Source organism: Papaver somniferum, chromosome 6 (assembly GCF_003573695.1).
Source record: "Papaver somniferum cultivar HN1 chromosome 6, ASM357369v1, whole genome shotgun sequence".
NCBI lineage: Eukaryota > Viridiplantae > Streptophyta > Magnoliopsida > Ranunculales > Papaveraceae > Papaver > Papaver somniferum.
This window is the reverse complement of record NC_039363.1, coordinates 143,974,346-143,994,976: the sequence shown is the minus strand read 5'-3', so window position 1 is coordinate 143,994,976 and position 20,631 is coordinate 143,974,346. Positions and strand designations below refer to the sequence as shown.

The 20,631-nt window shown below is 37.7% G+C and overlaps 1 protein-coding gene across 3 annotated transcripts; it reads right to left on the bottom strand.

Annotated features, from left to right (window-relative positions):
- Positions 1-10,767: 10,767 nt before the first annotated feature.
- On the bottom strand, positions 10,768-14,618 carry LOC113289640 (MLO protein homolog 1-like). 3 transcript variants are annotated; one of them, XM_026538961.1, is made up of 14 exons: positions 13,861-14,618; positions 13,707-13,764; positions 13,350-13,615; positions 13,029-13,145; positions 12,868-12,949; positions 12,701-12,786; positions 12,551-12,625; positions 12,380-12,468; positions 12,226-12,275; positions 12,049-12,089; positions 11,790-11,963; positions 11,601-11,635; positions 11,376-11,412; positions 10,768-11,290 (listed from the first exon to the last, which is right to left on the bottom strand). In XM_026538961.1, exons 1-14 carry the CDS (start codon positions 13,984-13,986, stop codon positions 10,898-10,900), a joined length of 1,629 nt encoding a protein of 542 aa, XP_026394746.1. In that variant the 5' UTR covers positions 13,987-14,618; the 3' UTR covers positions 10,768-10,897. The 3 variants fall into 3 exon arrangements, with proteins under 3 accessions (XP_026394746.1, XP_026394744.1, XP_026394745.1); XM_026538959.1 differs by having other exon boundaries at positions 11,376-11,504; positions 11,600-11,635; positions 13,861-14,614; XM_026538960.1 differs by having other exon boundaries at positions 10,849-11,290; positions 11,376-11,504; positions 11,600-11,635; positions 12,868-12,928; positions 13,861-14,611.
- Between the last annotated feature and the right edge of the window lie 6,013 nt (positions 14,619-20,631).

Here is a 20,631-nt window from a genome sequence, read left to right as displayed (position 1 = left end):
AAATCCACACCTAATCGTAAATATGGATGTCGACAATTCCGAACTCGCAAACTGTCGACCGATATAAGCATAAAAGCTGAATTCATGTAGTTATAAATGTGAAGGAGCGTATCCTATATACCACAAGTGGAAATTCGTATTTCCCATAACAATTCATATGACAAACAAACATTACAAGTCCTTTCCAAACCATGGAAAGATTAACAAAATCAACAGAAATATAGTAATGCAATTTAAACAAAACATGGGATGCACACTAGCCATTGCATGAGTTTGTTAAGCATAAAATTTTGTAAAAGAAACAACAATGGTTACAAAAGAGTCAAATGTATTCCCACCTCTTTTGATGACAAGCCACGCCTACCTCGAGATCCACGATCCACTGGTTCATCCTTTGAATCGAGCATTGTTAATAAGGACTAACTGCAATTGCAGTTCCAAGCTTTCACAATCCACTAAACTAAATCATCACCAGATTCCCCAAACATCAATTCTCTGCAATTCTAGATATAACTAAGTTACAACTATATCTTCCGGTCCATCACTTCAAATCCCAATTCAACTAGAACCATTACCAATTCAGTTAACTCAAACAATTCAGCACAGTTAAACTGCCACTGCATCTCTAGAACTATCAATTCAACCTTTCTTTACTTCTCAGTTTCATTATCCTTTCTCAAAACCTTGTACTTCATCAGACCATAACCTCTGCAACATATCAATTCCAACAATGTAACCTCCATTCGTAAATCCCAATTCCAAGATCTACATTTGCATCTTAACACAACTATCACCATTCCTTTATCAACAGACTCCAATTGCATTTAAACTCCACCTGCACATTCATATCCCCTGCAACTTCAACAACACCACTATAGCTCATAACTCTATACAATCACCCGCACATTCCCTTGCACCTTAAAGCACCACCACAGTTAACTCAACTATAGAGTTCAATTCGTACATCAATCCAACCTTTAACAATACTCTGTAATTCAATACAATCCAAACTATAATTCCAACTTGATTCTATATCCATCTAAATAGTTATCTCCACATTCATATAAAATCAACCATGAAATTGAATAACCTTACCTATTTACTGAGAAAGAACAATTACCTTAGAATGATTTCACACCAATAAATTGAGAAACTCCCTTTCTTTCCTGACTTGATTCAAAATGTCATCTTAAGACAACAACAAACCCACCGGTTCAGTTTAATCAACACCAACAACGGCAACTTTACTCCATCTCCTGAGCTTCAATTACAACCACGGCTAACTCCAATTCTTCTCACTTTTCTCCCAGCTGTTTGAACTCAACTCTTGAATCAGCACCACTGAGAATTTCTTCATCACCAGAGATAACTCCATCATTTCCTTATTAACACATAATCAAGCCTTAGCTTCATAAACAACTTCAAAACCCTAACTTCAATTACAAATTATTCTTCAACTTCAAGTTCTAATTCAGGTAAAACCCAACTTCAATTCCTTCTTAATCATCATTAAAACAAATCCCAATTTCCTAATTCTTACCAACAGGAAACCTAGCTCTCCATTTCTTCATCAGAACCACTCCAAAACATTAATTAATCAACAACCCTCCTAATCTTCAGTTGTTACAACTCAATATCATCCTCGTCTTACACAACTCAGAAGATAATCCAATTCAGAAAACCCTATCTCACTGATTCTTCATCACAAAAACTTCATATCATTCAATTAAACATAAACCCATCTCAATTCCATCTCATTCATCACTAATCGAAATTCTAAACAACCTTCTGAGAAAACCCTAATTCTAATTTACAACAACATCAACATCTTCTCTTCTTACCAGAGCTAACCAATAACAACACAATCTACAACAACCAATACTAAAACACCCCCATACCTCTCTCGATCTAGAAATCTCTTTATTTCAATAACTTGATTCACCAGCAGGTGAAGAACGGAGAGGAGGAAGAGAAAAGAATGAAGAAGAAGAAAGAGAAAAGAATGAAGAAGAAGAATGAGAAAGAAAAGAAGTGAATGAGCTTATCTGTTCGATCGGTATTGATAAGTCCAAACACAATTGATAAATGCACCTACTAGTGAAATAATTCTAGAGCAAAACCCACTAAGACAAAAGAGCTGAGGATAGGATTGAGACCGAGCGCCTCAATCTTCCGCGCGCAACAACCAAGTTGCTTTGCCTACGCTCCATTTGGAGACGAGCATTAGCAAACGCTTTAGAAGCCTCGTCCGAAGCCATCGAATTTTCTATTGAAGGGTTGGTCCGACTAACACTCAGTCGATCTACATAAAGATCCATTGCGAGTAAGTATTGTGTTTGACTAACCTCAAAAGGTTCTTCACGTTCACGAACGAGTCGGGCATTACTAGTGACGGTAGCTTGCAACAATTCAATCTTTTGCCTCTTAAGAAACAAACGTAGATGCTTCCATTAATACTAATCCCTTTTATCATAGAATACTTAGATTATATAGACTAAAAAAAAAGTGGGGGAGAACTTTTCAAGATAAAGCTGATTCAGCTATGAGCATACGACAACGTGCAACTTCTTGTCCTATATCTTGCACCATCATGAACACTTCTTCACATTGAATAGTAGTCATAGCTAAGGCAGCCCGCATATCCCATAACACTTGATCTATTTCGTACAAAATCCTCTCGGATGCATTGTTACGGCGAGCCATGTTGGTAATCTCATCTTGTTCCTCGAATGCTTTGCGGGCATTTTCTTGCACAATTAGCCTATGAGCCCGAAACGCCCTCACTTCACTCTTCAGGACCAACAACCATGCTAATTCCACCTGTTTATCTGAAGGATGCACTAAATCAAGTATCATGCATAAAGATAACGCATAACCATGCATACGATGGTTTGTCAGATGCGAAACAGACACATCATAATCTGCGATAACTTGATCAATATCTATCATCATAAGATTTACTTCTCGCAACAACCGATCAGCTTCATTGCAAGCGGATACAACATTGTCTAATGCATGTTGAATTTCGAAAGAGATTGTCCCAGACATTTGAGTCTTCCAAGAGGTTGAGAACACTTTGTATTGTTTGTTGAATCGGGCGTGCGCTTCCGCACGATTCGCCAGTCGTCTTCCCCTAAGCAATTCTATTTCGGCCCTCACGAGTCGTAAGTGGTATAACTCGGAACCCCTTCTATACGGGGAGACCAATGTCGACACAGAAACCAGAGATAGTACGTAGCCTTGTAGACGATTAGCCATACCGAAAACACTACTATAAATAATGAAGAAATCAAAGAAATGAAAATAGCGTAATCACAAACATCGTCTATTTATAGCAAATATGTACATCAAGGCATTTATCACTACAGCTTTTGAAAATCCCTAAAAAAAAAAAATTATGGTAACATTCCAAGTGCCATATGCACTTCAGCAAGAGTCATCTCAATGGACCTAATACTATGGTTTGCCTCAACACATGGAAAATGGGTAATCAGACGCTGCTCACGGCAATGGCCACGATATTCCAGAAGGGTTATGTCAGGAAGACCGCCTTCATGTTGAATCTTCCTCACTTTATGATTCACAACGGATAGTTGTTCGTGCCAACTCGAATTCTCGATTTCAAAAGTTCCCCGGGCAAGGCACATCACCCGGAAAAGGCGATTCAGATACTCCACTTCCAGCACTAACCTTACATGTTTAGCCATAAACAAAAAAAAAAAAAAAAAGAAGAAGACTGAAGAAATATTTACTGTGGTTAACAAATAACCTTTGGTATATATTATTAAGATAATACTGTTCCCAAGACAATTGTTTTACGAATCCCTAAAAAAAACTAGTTGTAGTCTATCTAAGAACGCTGCAATAGGAAATGTCCTCATCCAAGTCCTGCATCATCAATTGCGCCTCACCATACTGAGTAGTAGAATTGGCATATGCACTACGCAACTCTCTTAATACTTGATGAATCTTATGCATAATCTCACCAGAAGCACATGCCTTTCGATCCATATCCAGCATCTCTTTATGATCTTCATACGCTTTGCGAGCCTTATCTAGGGCAATCAATCGATGAGTCTGCAACATACCGACTTCATCTTTTAAAATCAATAAACGCGCCAGTTCCGCTTTCATGTCGGCAGGACGAATAAGAGCATAAACAACACACAAAGTCAAAACACACCCGCGAAGGTTTGGTCCTGCTTGTTGAGTAATAAAAGCACGACAATCATCTATCGCTTGCTCAATATCAGTCGTCATAATTAGCGCTTCCTGAAACAGCCGCTCAGCTTTGTTTCGGGCGGCTATAGTATCATCCAGCGCGCGTTGCATAGCCAAAGTCAGGTGTTCAGATGCCTGAGACCGCTCAGCCATGGAGTATGTGTTGTGCTGCTCGTCAAATCGCGCGCGAGCCAGTTCATGATCCTTCTCATAAGGGATAACCAGTATTGGCACAGGGGCCAAAACCAAGGTATAACCATGAAGACGATGAGCCATCCGCTGGGAAAAAAAAACACTGCTACGAAAATATAATTAACAACTTAGAAAACAAGATGAAATGCTGAAAGAAGCTTGAAAGATACCAGAGCAGTTTCACTCATCCCTATTTATAGAAACATATAATAGTACCATATTAATTACCATCCAACCATAATAATAAATACAATAAAATGTTTGGGGAAATAAAACAAACCAACCAAGTTCTTAGTTTGATCAAAATAAAACAAAAGAAATTATTGTTCAAAATCATTATCAGAAAATATCCAGGACAACCAGCTCGGCCTTCATCCTAGTCAGATGCACGTTGATCTCCTCAGCAGCATCTCGAGCAATCTTCAAATCCTTGGTAGCTCGACCCACCTCCGCCATCAACTGGTCATACTCTTCCTTTCTAGTATGGGTAACATCAAGCAAACGCTGATGCTCCCGCTCCAACTCCTCGATTTCAGAGGAAGTGTAGTCTGCACACTGTGGCTCGCCTTTGCCAGGTCCAACAGATTATCAAGCCATTGGATGGGGAATCAGAGATCTAGATAAGTTTGAATGATGGCATCCCATTTTATCAACACGCCTGGATCGATAGGGGTTTCATCCGCCAGGTAGAGACCCTCCGCTATCATAAGCAAATCTTCGTTAGACACGATCAGAGAGTTGATAAGCATTTCTTCATGAACGCACATATGGCCAAACTTCTCCACTATGCGACGATAGTTAGATGCTTTAGAAGAAGGGACCCAAAATCCATGTACCAATTTATGATTGTTATCCACACCAGCTTCCGCAGCGGAAATGGTATGAGGATATAAGAACTGAGGATCCTCCGGAATGACCATCAGCTCGGCACCCGCGTCCACGCTATGAGAAATCTTCAGGGAAGGTTTGGAAGGTTTCTTCCGCTTACCATTGGAACTCCCTGATCCGCTACCTTTGGCTTGTTGGCTTGATCCACCTCCCTTAGACTGAGGGCCATCTCGTTTTCCCATATCCTGAAGACAAGAAAGGCAGACATAAGCAAAATACTCCAATTCAGAAAGGAAATAAGATCTAAAGGGCATAGTATATACCGGATCGGAAGGAGGAAGAGGATTGGTAGGAGAGTGGATCGATCGACGGGAGGAAGAAGAGGAGCTTGAGGCAGCTGGCTCAGAATGATCTGATGAAAGAAAGAAGTATGAGGAAAAGAAGAAAAAATAATATTATCAAAGGCGATACAGGAAAGGAAGACGTATATATAGACTATCAAACGCATATAATAATATTTTGACCGGCACATGCCGATATTTAAATCTAACAAATAGGAATATAGTACACTCACAGGATTTAGAAGGGGAAGAACTTTGGACCTTGATGATGAATTTAAGACCGCTGCCTTCTTGAGAGTAATCATGCACGAAATGATCCGACTCAGACTCGTCCTCCGCGCGTAACATATCTGAAGGAGTATGAAGGGGATGGTCAGGATCTTGAACAATTTTTACAATCAAAGGGCGCGTGGATTGAATAACCATACAGGGAGAAACTACTTCAGGACCAGTCTGACTGACTGATCGACCAAGTTGACGTTCCACGCGCTCGATAAAAGTGGTCGTGGATGATGACCCCATTTTTGGAGCTTGCGGTAAAAATGAAAGGGAACATTAGCAGTACGAATGGAATGTAATCTCGGAATGGGCAGTACACCACCGTGTCGCTTCATCTTCTTAGCCAGCCGATCATCCCTCCACTCGTTAAGAGGCAGATTGATATACTCTTCAAAAATAAGACCCATGGGCTTGCAACCGATAGGCAGGGAATTCTAGAACAACGTTGTAAACCGATATAAAGAAACTAAGTACAAGATTTGTAGGAAAAGGAATAAAAGATGAGGAAAGTGCAAATACCTTAATAGGAGGGGACGTAGTCGAAGGAACAATTAAGGGCTTTGTCGGACGAACGCGTTTCGTTTTCTTGGAGCCAGAGGGAGGTAGAGCACTAGCTTTCCCATCCTCTTGAGAAGACTCGTCTCCCAGAAGGGCATCCCAGCTGGTAACAAGTGTTTGAATAGGGCGACCTTTGTTACTGGAAGACAACTTATACTTCTTGGAGATTTCGGCATTTAACCTCACACGGCCCGAGACATGCATCTCTCTAAATTCTTGCTCATACAATTTTGGAGGAGCGTACGGCTCCTTGATGAGAAGGTTCAGCACATTATGATTGATGCTATCACGATATCCAAGCCACTCGATGGTAACACTGGCCGGTCGAACAAGCTGAAGTTGAAAGAAATCAAAATAACATTGACGGTCGCTCATACGGAGACCACTCTTGAAAACGAAATGGTCAAAAATCTTCCGGACTTCTCTGTCTTCTTCTATTGAGGAAGGAAGGGGAACATCGTAAGGGACTTCTTGATCAAAGCCTAAATGATGGGCCACGTGAATAGTATTGTATGTCTCAGATGAAAACCTCCCACCGTGGAAACCACGAAGGCGCCCAGGTAAAGTAGAAACAATGATGTCAAAGTCATTGGCAGAAGGCGTTTCTGAAAAAGTAATTCTCCACTGAGATTGAATGACGAAGTTGTAATGAAGAGGACCAGTGAAACCATCCTGATAAGTGATAGGATTGAAGTCAGCGCCCTTATCCATGAAATCTTTGAGTTTATCTTTTGGAAGGAAACCCTTTTTGTGATAAAGAGCCATCCGGGGACGAGACTTGGGTATTGTCACAAGACGCTTAGAACCATCCTTTTTGGTGACTTGTTTTTGACAAGAGAGGACGAGGGGATTCAATTGAGGAGGCCTGTATTTTGGGAAACGTTCCCAGGCCCACGTTTTGATGAAATTGGCAGGGAGGAAAGTCTCAACCTCATGGGATCCGTCCACGCGACAAACATCACGCACCAATAAATCCAAATTGTGATATAGACCACCCAAGAACATAGGGGAAAGTGGGAATGCCACGCCGCGGGACATTAACACAACCATAGGGATCAACTCGTTCTTAATAGTATCTCGAGGACTATACTCGAATATATCGTGACACAACCAAAAGAGGAGAAAATCCGCCAACTCTGCCCTGTCTGTCTCTCCCTCTCGAGGAGGGATACCTTCACGAGGACCCGAGAGTAAAAGGGCCCAATACTTAATCCAACAAGAAAAGAAGGAACGTGCTCCGGACTTGGGCTTCTGATCATTTTTCACTTCTTTCACATCGTCAGGCTCCTCAGCGGCGTACGATTTTGCCTGACCAACTTTTATGGCGGATGCCATGAGTTTTGAAGAAGACGAAACGTTAGCGGGAGAATCGCGATAAGCCGACGCGGTAGCTGTCCCTTTCCTTTTATCTACCGGACCTTCCACCTCACTCGGAGCCTCATCCTTAATCTCTTCCGGTAATAAGTATGTTATAGAATTTGTTTTGGCTTAAAGAAAGTGATCACGAAGATCATTGTCGATATCATTCAAAGATTTGTTTAAACAACAACTATCAAAGACCGTGTCTCCGTGAACGGGTAGATCAGTAAGCGCCACTACATCCTCTAAGATGGGAGTCGCTTCGCCCCAAGAGAACAAGAATGTGTGCGGATCGATTCCCCATCGTGCGCATAAGCGGTTTATACTATCAAAGTCTCGCCGAACATACCTGAATCGGGAAGCTTCCAGAACCTTCTCTATACCCAAAGAACGGATAATCCTCGCATTTTCGGGGTTCGAACAAATGTAATCTATCCATGGCTCCCAAGCCGCATGAAACTCGGAGGATGAACGATGATTAATCGGAGGAAAGACATAATCCCCTCGATGAACTATTATACGAGGAGTATTTTCTAAGGAATGTATGAGAGGCGCCTCTGCTTGAGGACGAATAAGCCATCTTGTGGATCCGGATGGAGGATAAGGATGAGGATTTAGTATACGGGCGATCCAGACATCATCAGTGGGGAAAATAGTAGTGCCATCATCTGCAGCCGGTGGCCGTATCTTATCTCTGAGCTGGGGATTACTCCTAAACTCCTCGAATGTGTATGATTCCGGTCGGGGAGGCGAGTCGTTAGACATGGTTACTAAAATATGATGAGGAGAGAGAAAAGGAAGGAAGTAAAAGGTGGGGACTCGAAAGCGAGGTCTCCTCTATTTATAGGAAAGTAAAAGAAGGAGTAGTTACTGAACATATCAGTAACCGTGGCACTTCAAGAGTCGTGGTCTGAAAACCACCCACGACTCTCCGATTGTAACCATCATAAAAGGGGCGGTTACTGAGCGAGTTAATAACCAAAGCACCCTAAGGGTCACGATATGAAAATTGCTCATTTGGAACCTGTTGCGTCAACATGTGACTGTTGACACAGTCTTTGACTGGTCAAACAGTCAAGGGACTAATGTTGATACATGAAAATAATCAACCCTAAAATGGGTATCCCCTTAGATAATCAAGGGTCCCTTCTAGAGGTGAGGAACTAAGGGACTAGGCCTAACCCATTGAGACGGGATAGTTCTAGTCTATCCAAGGTTATATTAAGGGTGATTGGGCCTTGATCTAAGAAAGAAGGCCTTTTAGGGTTTAGTAAGAAACTTAAGAAAAGGGAAATGGCAGTTTAGTAATATGTTGATCTTATGGGCACTTATTCATAAGAAGATCATTATAAAAGGAAAGAGGGTACGCATCTTGAGATTATCATTAATTCCCCATTACTTCCATAACCATATCTTCTCCTTGTGAGTACTTTCTGTGATTAGGGCTAGTTCCTCCTTCCCACATTCTACCCATCAACATTATTTGATTGAATCCAAGATGTCTGGCAAGAACAACCGTATATCAGAATACCTTGCGAAACTCTTAGTTTCTCCTTCTTGACCTTTTGTGTAATGAATAATCAAAATTCTTAAAACAATATTGATGGTTATTGAGTTCCTTTTATAGGTAGAAGGAGGACCAAGTTTCATAGGATTTAGAATTAACATTCAATCTCGACCGTCCATCAAGGAAGAAGGAATATGAAAGGATCCCAAAATTGTAACCGACATATTTAGCAATATTCATAATGAACCAAGTTATTACATGGCCCAAGAGGATATTTCTATGTGTAGAACTATTCTTACATGTACTTCTCATATGCAAACAAGAGTTAAGTTAATCAGTGAAACCCAAATTTTAGCCTTTATGTAGTTAAAAACTTCAAAAACAAGATCAAATCCCTTTTTTTTTTTGAGAACTCAAGATCCATACTTTTCTTTAGAATACAAAGCATCTAGGTAGGATAAATCATTTACTTTATCATTGTTTCTAGCACCAAATTGTAACTGCAGCAAACGTCATAGTACACCGAAAGAACAATCCTAAATCTACAAACACAAGTATCAAGCAAACATTCAAGTTATGAGGTTAAGGTTTATGTCTTTCGGAAGTAAAGAAGCAAGACACAGACTATTTACGTGGTTATTTATTAAAACTACTGTCCACGAGAGTATTTTAACTATAGATGGAAAATGGTTACAGATCCTTAGCTCCTTACAAGATTGTTTGCAATAAAACTCTCTCTTAACCTACTATGAACCCCAAACACTCAACCCCTCTTACATTGTTTACAACCCCTTTTATAGACAAATTGCAATAGTGGATGACAACTTATAAATCTCGCTCGCTTAGCTCGCAAGGAGCCTTCACTGTATACTTGCAGAAGGGTTTATCTTCGCTAGTCAACTTGCCCATTGGTCTTCGTAGGAACTGTCACTATCGCTCTGTTTATCGTCATATGACATCTCGCCACCTGTCCATCAGACTATAGCCTGTTGATTTTACTGTTTCAAACTTGGTCGTAAATTTCCTGCTAGTGCTTTCCACATGTCCTGATTTCATGCAATGGGTAAATATCTCGAAAACGAAAAAAATGTTATGAAGAATGTATTCATTGTATATCACGAGCTTGGCTTTCTTGTGTTTGTACCTTGCCATGCCAACACTTGGCGAAGTGATTTTCTGTCAACACAATCTTAACCCATAAGGAAACTATTTACCTAAAGAAAATGTTTGTTATCTCTTCCCATAATAAAAACTTTTACTAAATTCACAGTGAAAGCATTGATTATGGGTCTTGAAACCATAATGGTACTTAACCTTGCAAAAGTTGAGTTCGTGATTCTCTTTCATTAACAATAGTGCTCTCGTTTTACTTTAAATCAGGTAAGAAATTTAGTTTTAATTCTAATAGATTGATGAATTTTGAAGCAATGGACAAAATTCGGTCTCTTGACAGTAGAAAGTCGTTATTTAAAAATAAATAAAAAAGTACTGATTTTATTTATTGAACAATTAAGTAAATTTGATGTAATTAGTCTAATTTGATATACCAAAACTATTTAATCATGAAGAAACTGATGAATACATGTTCATTCCGAAATTTCGATCTCCAGTTTTAAGGTTTATCAAATGAAAAATCAGCACTATGAATTTCTTTATCCCCATTAAAATTTTGATGATTACGTTGGTGTTCTTGTTTTCCTGATCCGCGGTATTGTTCACGTGACACCGGTGACGGTCCTTCATAATCTGATAGATCAGTATCAGACTGATATGAACGTGGAGAATTCGCGAAACTTTCGATATCAGTAGAATTGTGTTTCACTTTATGAAGCAAATGTACCGGGGATGAACCAATACTCGGGGTATTATCACCACTCAAGTACCCGGACCTAGAACCATCATCCCCGGGTCTCGTCGCTTTGCTCCTATCCTCCGCTTTTCTCCATTTTTTAAGTGCTTTTGTTGTATGCTCTTCAAAGATAGCTGTCTTCGTATGCGATCCCATCTAAATTTACATAATGTTTCATTAGTAATTACTGCATAAAAAACGATTAGATATAGAGATGCATCGTGAAAATGAATCAACTCACTTGCGTCACCAAGGCATACAAGGGGAAAGTGATATAACTGCATAAGATTTGAAGTGTGAGACCGAGGAAAACTCTTATCAAAATGGCTGGCAAGTTTTCGTTGAAGCATGATTTTAAGGTGAACTCATACTGCATTTGCAAATAAAAACAAAAAATTAATCTCCAAAGATATTCAAGAAACATAAAGCCATAGACATGCAATAAGAAATTTAATCTGTACTCACCCAACTCCACAAAAAGTAAGCCATCTGAAATGCGTTCTGTAAACTATCCAAAATAAGAAAACGGATTAGTAGTGCACACTCTGTCTAAGGGTATTTTAATTTGATATTGTTGTCCAATTACAAGTACATGTAAAGATCTGTAATTTCGGTGGATGACAGAGATTAACCCGGTTTAATTTACTATATGTACCTGAAATAATATGAATTGAATTAAGTAAAGAATCCATCGGGGATTGTTGAACCAGAACAAATTGTTGTTAGGTTCTACAATAGGAGACCCAGAGACAACGCTGCTTCTATCTTGAATTTGAAGTGCCATCTCCATGATTACCATTTCTAGCTTGGTTCCAACTACTAGAAGTATCTGCAGGTGTGTAGATAGAGAGTAAATTTAGGCTCAATTTATTAGGCTACTTGATGGAGAGATGAGAGAATATAGGGGTACTTACAAAAAGAGGTACGAGAGATATCCAGTAGGGTGTGTGCCATTCTGCATTTAGATGTAGAGAAAACATAATTGCTATGAAGCTAATTTATTTGCTGCTGAAATTACTAGTATTCCGGCCCTTTGATAAAATAGAGTTAGTTATAGCTAACAAGACGACAAGAGAGAGATGTGTAATTACTGTAAACGTTGAGCAGCAAAAATATGATAGCGAAACACCACAATGGTACACTGCAGACATTCGTCGTTATCGTTAGGGACTTGAGATCATAAATAGTTGGAGCAAACTAAAACGGATCCAATACAAAATACTATATAAGTGGAAACATACATACCTTATGCCAACAACTACTTTGAAATCGTCTTCGAGGGATCTCTTGATGTACTTGTGGAAGTCAAATCTGCTGTTTGGAGCAAAATGAGCCTGCACAAACAGCAAAGATGTAACATTATTTCATATCTATGTCATTGCCATACCAAAGAAGCTGAAGGACAAGACATCTTACGTTGATGAATCCGTTTGGCATTGTCAAGTAATCCACCTTGTTTATGGATCCGAAGAATTGCCTGAGAAATGCAACCTGACATGCGAAAAATAAATATCAAACAAGTAGAGAACATAAGAGAATAAAAGATGAGTAAATGTTTCTACTTACAACCCATCTGATTCCAGGTTTTGTGGAGACTCCCGAGTGACGCTTCACAAAAGAAGTTTGATGTGTAAACCTAAATCTTGCAGGATCTACATTTTAATTGTTGAATCAGTTGGAATCCAAATACAAAACCAAGTAACAACAACTAGGTCCAACACCATCTAACATACCATTTGCGTATTGATATTCTAACGAAGTCGTTTCTGATTCCCATGCTTTCCATTTCTTCATCTGATGATTGACATCCACATCCTCAATCACGTCATTTATGTAGAAAACCAAACTACTGCTGCTTATTTACAAATTGATGTTGCAAAATTAGAATACGTACTTTAGCTTGTGCAAGAACCATAGTGATGACACTGTAAAGAATATGAAATACGGCGAGGACGAATATAAATATATGAAGTTGGTGCACCCCTGAATATGAGATCAACGATACTTTCCCCTGATGAACACAAATGTCAAAATGATTCAAAGATTATTAGCAGCAGTTGGCAGTGGACTTGGTGGCAGGTACAGACGCTTGTGGGCTTCGGTTTACGATCAACTATCAGTTATCTGGGCTTGCGTAGTGTTTGAGAGGTGACATATCTATTCCTTCCAGTTCCAGAAGAATTGATTGATTTTTAATTCCTAGTTTAGTACTTACCTTGGCGCCACAGTAATCTTCCCCGCCGGCAGCAGGAGCTAACGCTCGACGCCATACAAATTCCTCGGCCATCCCTAATAACTTCCTCTTGTGATCCCCATCATCGTCACCTTTTCCATTGCCCTTTTTTGCTTTTCCAAGATCATCATCATCATCTTTACGACACGGGAGCATAATACTTCCAGCACTTATTGGAATACATATCTTTGCTATGTAAGTTGTACCAACAGTTAAAAGCAAGGAAAGGAATCCCAGCAACATTAATTCTACAAAAATAACCAAATCCAAATTCTGTCTTAGTTTCCGAGTTAGTTAATAACCAAACAAGGGTAAATAAAGGAAGAAATGCGCGATTACCTGCTTTTATCTTCTCCAGCGCCTCAATCATGGCTTTCTTCTGCCGCTTTTGAAAAATCTGTCCGCCCCATCAAGATAAATTTCGATATGTCAGTTCACTTCAAACCGAACTTATCGTACTCAACGATAAATTATAGTGTAAATAGAAAAATACCTTTCCAAGAATATGAATTCCATGTTCGATGATTACTGAGATTATCACAAAAACTGCACAAACAACAGCCACTGCCCAAGTCGGAGTTTCCGCCAAAGTTCTCTCTCCCGGAACAGCAACTGCCATTGTAACGTTAATCTACAAGCTGATTTCGGCGAAGTGTTGACGATGGTCGCGCTTTGATCAATACTTAAATCGATTAGAAAAGGCTGGCTGGTAAAATGAAGACTACGCGTTTAAACATGGGACCTGTGCTGCAATAACGATCTACTAATTTATGTTTTACTGCGAATGATCGGTTGAGCTGTATACTAATCAAGGCCGGCTATTGAAGCCAAAAACCAGAATGAGAATGACAAACAGATTAGATGGTCCTATATGAAAACAAAATAGATATTACCATGTAAATTTGTCTTGAAAGGTCATATTCGATCGACAAACCATTAGGTATATATTTTTTATTTTTTATTTTGTCTTTCCTATAATTTTATAAACCACGTCAAGTTTTAGCCTTTTTAGGTAACGTATGAATGATTATATGACTGGTCTTTGTTCTTGTTTCTTCTTTCTTTGAATGATGAGCAACCAAGAGTGCTATTTTGTTATAATTAATAGTTTATATAAAATGTCAATTTTGACAAGGTAAACGGTAACCACGGCCAAATATCACAAATTCAATACAATATACCCAAGGACTACTAGTACAATAATTGAACTCAACGGCATGCAGTTGTGTTGGGTGTAATAATCAAAAACAAGAAAAAATCAAATAAGCAAAAGTTATTGATACTTAGCTCTTTTATAATGGAAGTGATCGATTTGGTGAAACGGACGAGCTCCCCATATCTCTGCAACAGCAACAAGGCAAAACTTTGGAAAAACATAGTGAGTCACGTGTTCAACATTAGCGCCCGGCTACACTCAAGAGTGATGCTATAGCCCTTACAGGACGGATATCTCCAGGATAAAACACCCTACTACACCTACTACTAGCATATGTTGTAGATGCTCAACTTGAGCTTGACAACTCCGAAAAAATCATAAAGGAAAATATCGAACACTTGAGAAAACAATATAAAATGTTTTTTCCCTTAGGGGTCCCTCCAAATATAGAGCAACCCCTTTCCCATAGATTTTACAAAAGTAGTGAATTTGTTTATATAATTGACAAATACAACTTAAGAAGAAAAACTCCCCGATGTGGGACTAAAAGGTTTATATTGTTTCTTAAAACTACTAAAAATTGGAAACTCCACAATGTGGGACTAATAAGTTTCATTCAGAAAAGAAAACAATAAATTATAATTTTTATTAAAATTTTATTTTTTATTAATCGTTTTCCAACAATCCCCCACATGAATGAAAACTCAATAAAACATGAAAACACAGATAGATCTTGGTAAATCAACATCCCAATCTCACGATCCAAACAGACTGATCGTGCAAATGTTGAAATCATACTAGTCATTTCTACGTCCTCTCCCTCACATAAAAGTGTGTTGACCCCAGGGTCATACTATGGATTGCACAAATCATAATAGTAATGAGAGCTTTCATCTTTAGTTCTCACATGGTGAGACTATAGGTATCTTTCATCAAAGTGAAAAAGCATGAACTAGTGAACCCTTAGTGACCTTTAGGTCCTAAGTTCCAGTAATACCAAGACCATCAAAACGAAAATCACATAAAAAGCGCATGAAATACCATTTTAGGCAGAGGTGTCCATGAGGTCTTGAACCTTTGCTTAGTGAGATATTACCGGAATTACTTGTTAGAGACAGTGAACTATGTCTTGAACTGCTAGCATTTGATGTAATTCACGATAACAACCACGGTTGATATCTCCAAGGTTGCTGCCAAGCTCGTGCCGTTTTGTCCAATTTGGCCCTGGAAAGTATACAAGATAGTACCTCGTACCATCATCCACGAAAGTTATAAACCATCTTTTACCATAATGGTTTTGGGTTGAACTCATGTCAACTAGGCCTAACTGAATTAATTCTAAGGGCTTAGAATTAGTCTGAACATTTGTGCTAAAAGATTTTATAGCATATTCATTTCACTTTTGTGTTCAAGATCCAAACTAAATTTGGGTACGTAGCCTATGCTAGGCAGTTTATGCATTGACTTATAATTTTACGGTTCCAAGTCTACCATGGAAAACATTCAAAGACACACAAAAGAAAGCACAAGAATCAACTATGTTCACTTCATCAGATTTTCCTTTAAACTTATATAGACTCTAAGTCCTATAACTGTTGCCTAAAAAATCAATGCCCTTAGTTATAACAAGTTTTCCATATTTAATTAAGATCTTCAATCTTTTACCATCTTCAAGAGAACAAGATACAAGATTCTTTCATATGCTCGGAACATGAAAACTTCATTCAGTGTGAGAATATTACAGATATGAGCTTATGCTCGACCTTTCCCTTTTATGCAACCTCTGTCGCAGATGAGTTACTCATATAGAGTTTCTCGACATCCCTTATCCTCTGATAAGAGGTGAACAGGTCTATGTTTCAACAAACATACTTAGTGGCTCCAGAGTCCACCCACCAGTCTCTCACATTGGTTATTAAAATAACTTCCGACATCATGTCAATCAACTCGTTCTAATTTGTTTCAACTAAATTAGCATAAACTTTCTACTTATTAAAGTTTTATGTTGTCTACACTTTACTGCCGTATAACCAGGAATTTTACAAACATAGCAATAACTCTTAATTAAAGTAATGCCGGATTCAGTTTTACGAAACATACCTTTCTTATGAAGACTACGCTTAGAGTTGTGTTTGATGTTCTCGCCTTTGTCATCTTTGGAAGACTTGTGTTCATCCACATGCGCCTGGTAGCCATGTTCCTTTTCAATTTCATGTCACAAACTTCGTTTATACTCTGACCACGGATACGGTAATTTCCCAATCACCTAATACACCACATCTCACAAGCCTTACTTCAGATAAAATACGAGTTTTGAAGATAATATCAAGATTTATAAACTTCGTTTGAGCCACCGTATCAAAAAACTCATGGTTACTCCATAAAAACTACTTTAGTTAACAACAAAATTCTGCCCGTCAGAATTTTTCAGGAACGCTTCTCTGTTTTGTAAAATATCAAAAAAAAATACTTTTACAACTCCAAAAATTCTGAAATTTTACGTGGGTAACTATCAGGATGTCTACTACGTTATGTCAAAAGGGTTCATCGAAATTCCTTCTATGTTAAGAGATAAACTCGAAACTCTACAGCTAACCAAAAATTCGTTTTTTGTTTTTCACTCCACAATTAACATCCATGATTCACAAACCAACCAACCATTTTCGATTATTACAAATTATAATGTCTTAAGATTGTTGGGTGCAATAATCAAAAACAAGAAAAAATCAAATAAGCAAAATTTATTGATACTTAGCTCCTTTATAATGGAAGTGATCGATTTGATGAAACGGACGAGCTCCCCATATCTCCGCAACAGCAACAAGGCAAAACTTTGGAAAAACAGAGTGAGTCACGTGTTCAACACGTTTCTCTTAAGACATTAGCGCCCGTCTACACTCAAGAGTGATGCTATAGCCCTCACAGGACGGATATCTCCAGGATAAAACACCCTACTAGCATATGTAGTAGATGCTCAACTTGGGCTTGGCAACTCTGAAAAAAACATAAAGGAAAATATCGAACACTTGATAAAACAATATAAAATGTTTTTTTCCTTAGGGGTCCCTCCAAATATAGAGCAACCCCTTTCCCATAGACAAAAGTAGTGAATTTGTTTATATAATTGACAAATACAACTTAAGAAGAAAAACTCCCCGATGTGGGACTAAAAAATTTATATTATTTCTTAAAACTATTAAAAATTGGAAACTCCACAATGTGGGACTAATAAGTTTCATTCACAAAAAAAACAATAAATTATAATTTTATTAAAACTTTAAAAAATTATTTTTTATTAATTGTTTTCCTAAAAGTTGAACTGATACCATCCGTCGATTTGGTTCGAAAATTCATTTTCCACTCTCAATATAAATACGAAAGTTAAACTTCCAACACTTGATGAAATACATATGTTTGGTATGTATATTTCAGAAACGGTCAAGAGCAAGGAAATGAATCCCACCAACATTAGCTCTACAAAATTATAAAGCAAAACCAAATTTTGTGTTGTCAGAAATTAACTTAAAAAAATACAATAACAAAAACGAGAATTCCTGTGTGGTTATACCAGCTTTAATCTTCTCCAGAGCATCAGTCATGGCTTTCTTCTGGCGTTTTTGAAAAATTTGTTCCTGCTACCCGCCAAAAATTTCAGTACATATTATGTTAATTGATTCCAAAAGAAATAATTGTATGTGCGCAGCAAAGAACATATACCTTTCCAAGAAAATGAATTCCATATTCGATTATCACAGAGATTAGCACTAAAACTGTGCAAACAACAGCCACAACCCATGTTGGAATTTCCGCCAATGATTTCTCTCCCGGAGCAGCCCATGTTTTAATACAAATTAACTTCGATGAAGTGATCAACTACGAGGAAAACATTGCAATTTGCAAGAATGTGTTTATGAATTATGATAGACAATTAATATCTTATGTTATATTATTAGTACAAAACAAAGCTAGGATAAGTTAGCCTTTGTTAGTGGTAGTGAGGATTTGTCAAGACAAAGATAAATCAAGGGTTGTGGTTTCTCAGACCACCCTTTACATCTCGCATGTGTGGTGTTCATTCCAATATTATGAATGAAAAATGAATACTCAAGTCAAGATATGGATTTTCAAAAATTATCACAGGGAGGTTTGAACTCATGAACTATTGTGTCATAAGAGTGGCCTCTAACCAGTGTTCCACCTTGGTTGGAATTAATAGAAAAGATAAATCAACTGTGGTGGTTTGTTCAACTTAAATATCATAATTGTTTTATTAATTAGTGTTTCACTAATTACACATAATAAATAATCTATTCATTATAAAGTGTTCTTTAATTAGTGTTTCACTAATTTCTCATAATAAATGACTAATCATTTTTTAATTATAAATGTTTTCTTAATTAATTATAATATTTATTTCTATTAATAAGTAATTTGATAAATATTATCAATAGAAATTTTTGGCGACAATGAGTAGTAGAAGTGGTGGAGGCCGAAAGATTAGTGATGGTTAAGGGCGGAGCCAAGCACAATTATATTTATTTTTGTTCTCTTATCGTAAAATGGGATACAAAGTCCATTTTTCACATGTCAACTTGCCAAGAATTTTTTCTCCCTCTTTCCTCAAAATCCTGGCTCCGCCCCTGGTTTGTGGTGGAAGAAGTAGTGACGGTGAGTGTCGGTGAGTAGTGATGGACAATATTAATTTTGTTATCGTTACAACATCGATAACATCGTAATGTGGAAGATGCGGTTGGTTGTTTTTAACACTTTTGATAAATGAAGGCACCATATATTTCAGGGATGATATCATACAAGACAATATTTTCATGATCGTAGTTGGATCACCCAAATGGTACCCCTGTTATCTTTGGTACTATATAGTATAAATCATGATTTTTTAATGTTAAAATAAAATTGATTGCAATACAAAAAAATATATATACACGAAAAGAAAAAAAATGAAACTAATCAATTGACGACATTTTGTTCAATCTAAACCTCATACATGGCATTTGTGATTGAAAATTAGAATTGCGTCCAACAACCTACATGGGGTGGGCGGCAATGATGGTAGCAGTGGTGGAGTCAAAAATTGACATTGAGGAGGCCTACTCTTTTTTTTAAAGAAACATGTAAACTTTGGTGGACTAAACCATAAATATATATGGACAAAGTACTATTTATAAAATAAACTAAAAAATTTATGTAGTTATTAAAAATTTAAGGGGTTAGAGCTAGGTTAGTCAACCCTTGGCTCTGCCACTAGGTGGTGGTGGATGAAAAAAATGGATTCATATGATTTTACGGTGATGGCGGGTATTGGTGAACAAAAACATATTATGCTAATTTCGTAACGTCACAAAATATGTAACATTATATTATAAAGTATAAAACGTGGTTGATCATTCTAATGTTAAAACAAACTCGATAAAATACTTGTCCATTTTAAAAATTGGTGCAATCAATTGCCATGTTATGTAATAACTAAACGAACGACACAAATCAAGATCAGAACATATGAAATTATTTATTATAGATTTGTCTATGTAAAGAGTAGTCAAGATTTGTCTTTTTTGATCAGAATTGAGATATTTATTAAAAGATAAAGAATGTACAAATAATCTACCAGAGGTAGAACAAAGCAAAATACAACAGATTACAGAAAGACCGTACTCCAATGATGAACAGTGTAAGAGAAGTTCAAATGAATTCTATTACCTACACTAGCAGCCCACATTAGCACAAGAGATTTAACCTGTAAACACAAGTCGTCATCAGTTTTGTACACATAATTATTTTCAAAAGTGCGGCAGTTTCTTTCCCTCCATAAAATCCAAACCACAGCTGCCGGAATAAGATTCCAAACACTTTTACTATGAGTAGAATAATGATCGTTCTGCCAGGTCCTTGCTAGGTTAACCATTGAGTTAGGGAATACCCATGCCCATTATATTAATTCCATTATATTACACTTTGGCAAAGACAAATTTACTGCTGGGGTTTGTTCAACTTAACCATTTTTAAATGTTTTATTAATTAGTGTCTCATTGATTGTTCATAATGATTAATTAAATTTCTATTATAAACGTCCCTTTAATAATCTAACAT

Excerpts from the sequence above, each read along its gene's own strand:
- LOC113289640 (XM_026538959.1), bottom strand. The coding sequence starts at position 13,986 with ATGGCAGTTGCTGTTCCGGGAGAGAGAACTTTGGCGGAAACTCCGACT. Across the intron at positions 12,469-12,550 it reads TGCCAAACGGATTCATCAAC|GCTCATTTTGCTCCAAACAG; the intron begins GTAAGATGTCTT and ends CTGTTTGTGCAG. Across the intron at positions 11,964-12,048 it reads TATCTCTCGTACCTCTTTTT|ATACTTCTAGTAGTTGGAAC; the intron begins GTAAGTACCCCT and ends ACACACCTGCAG.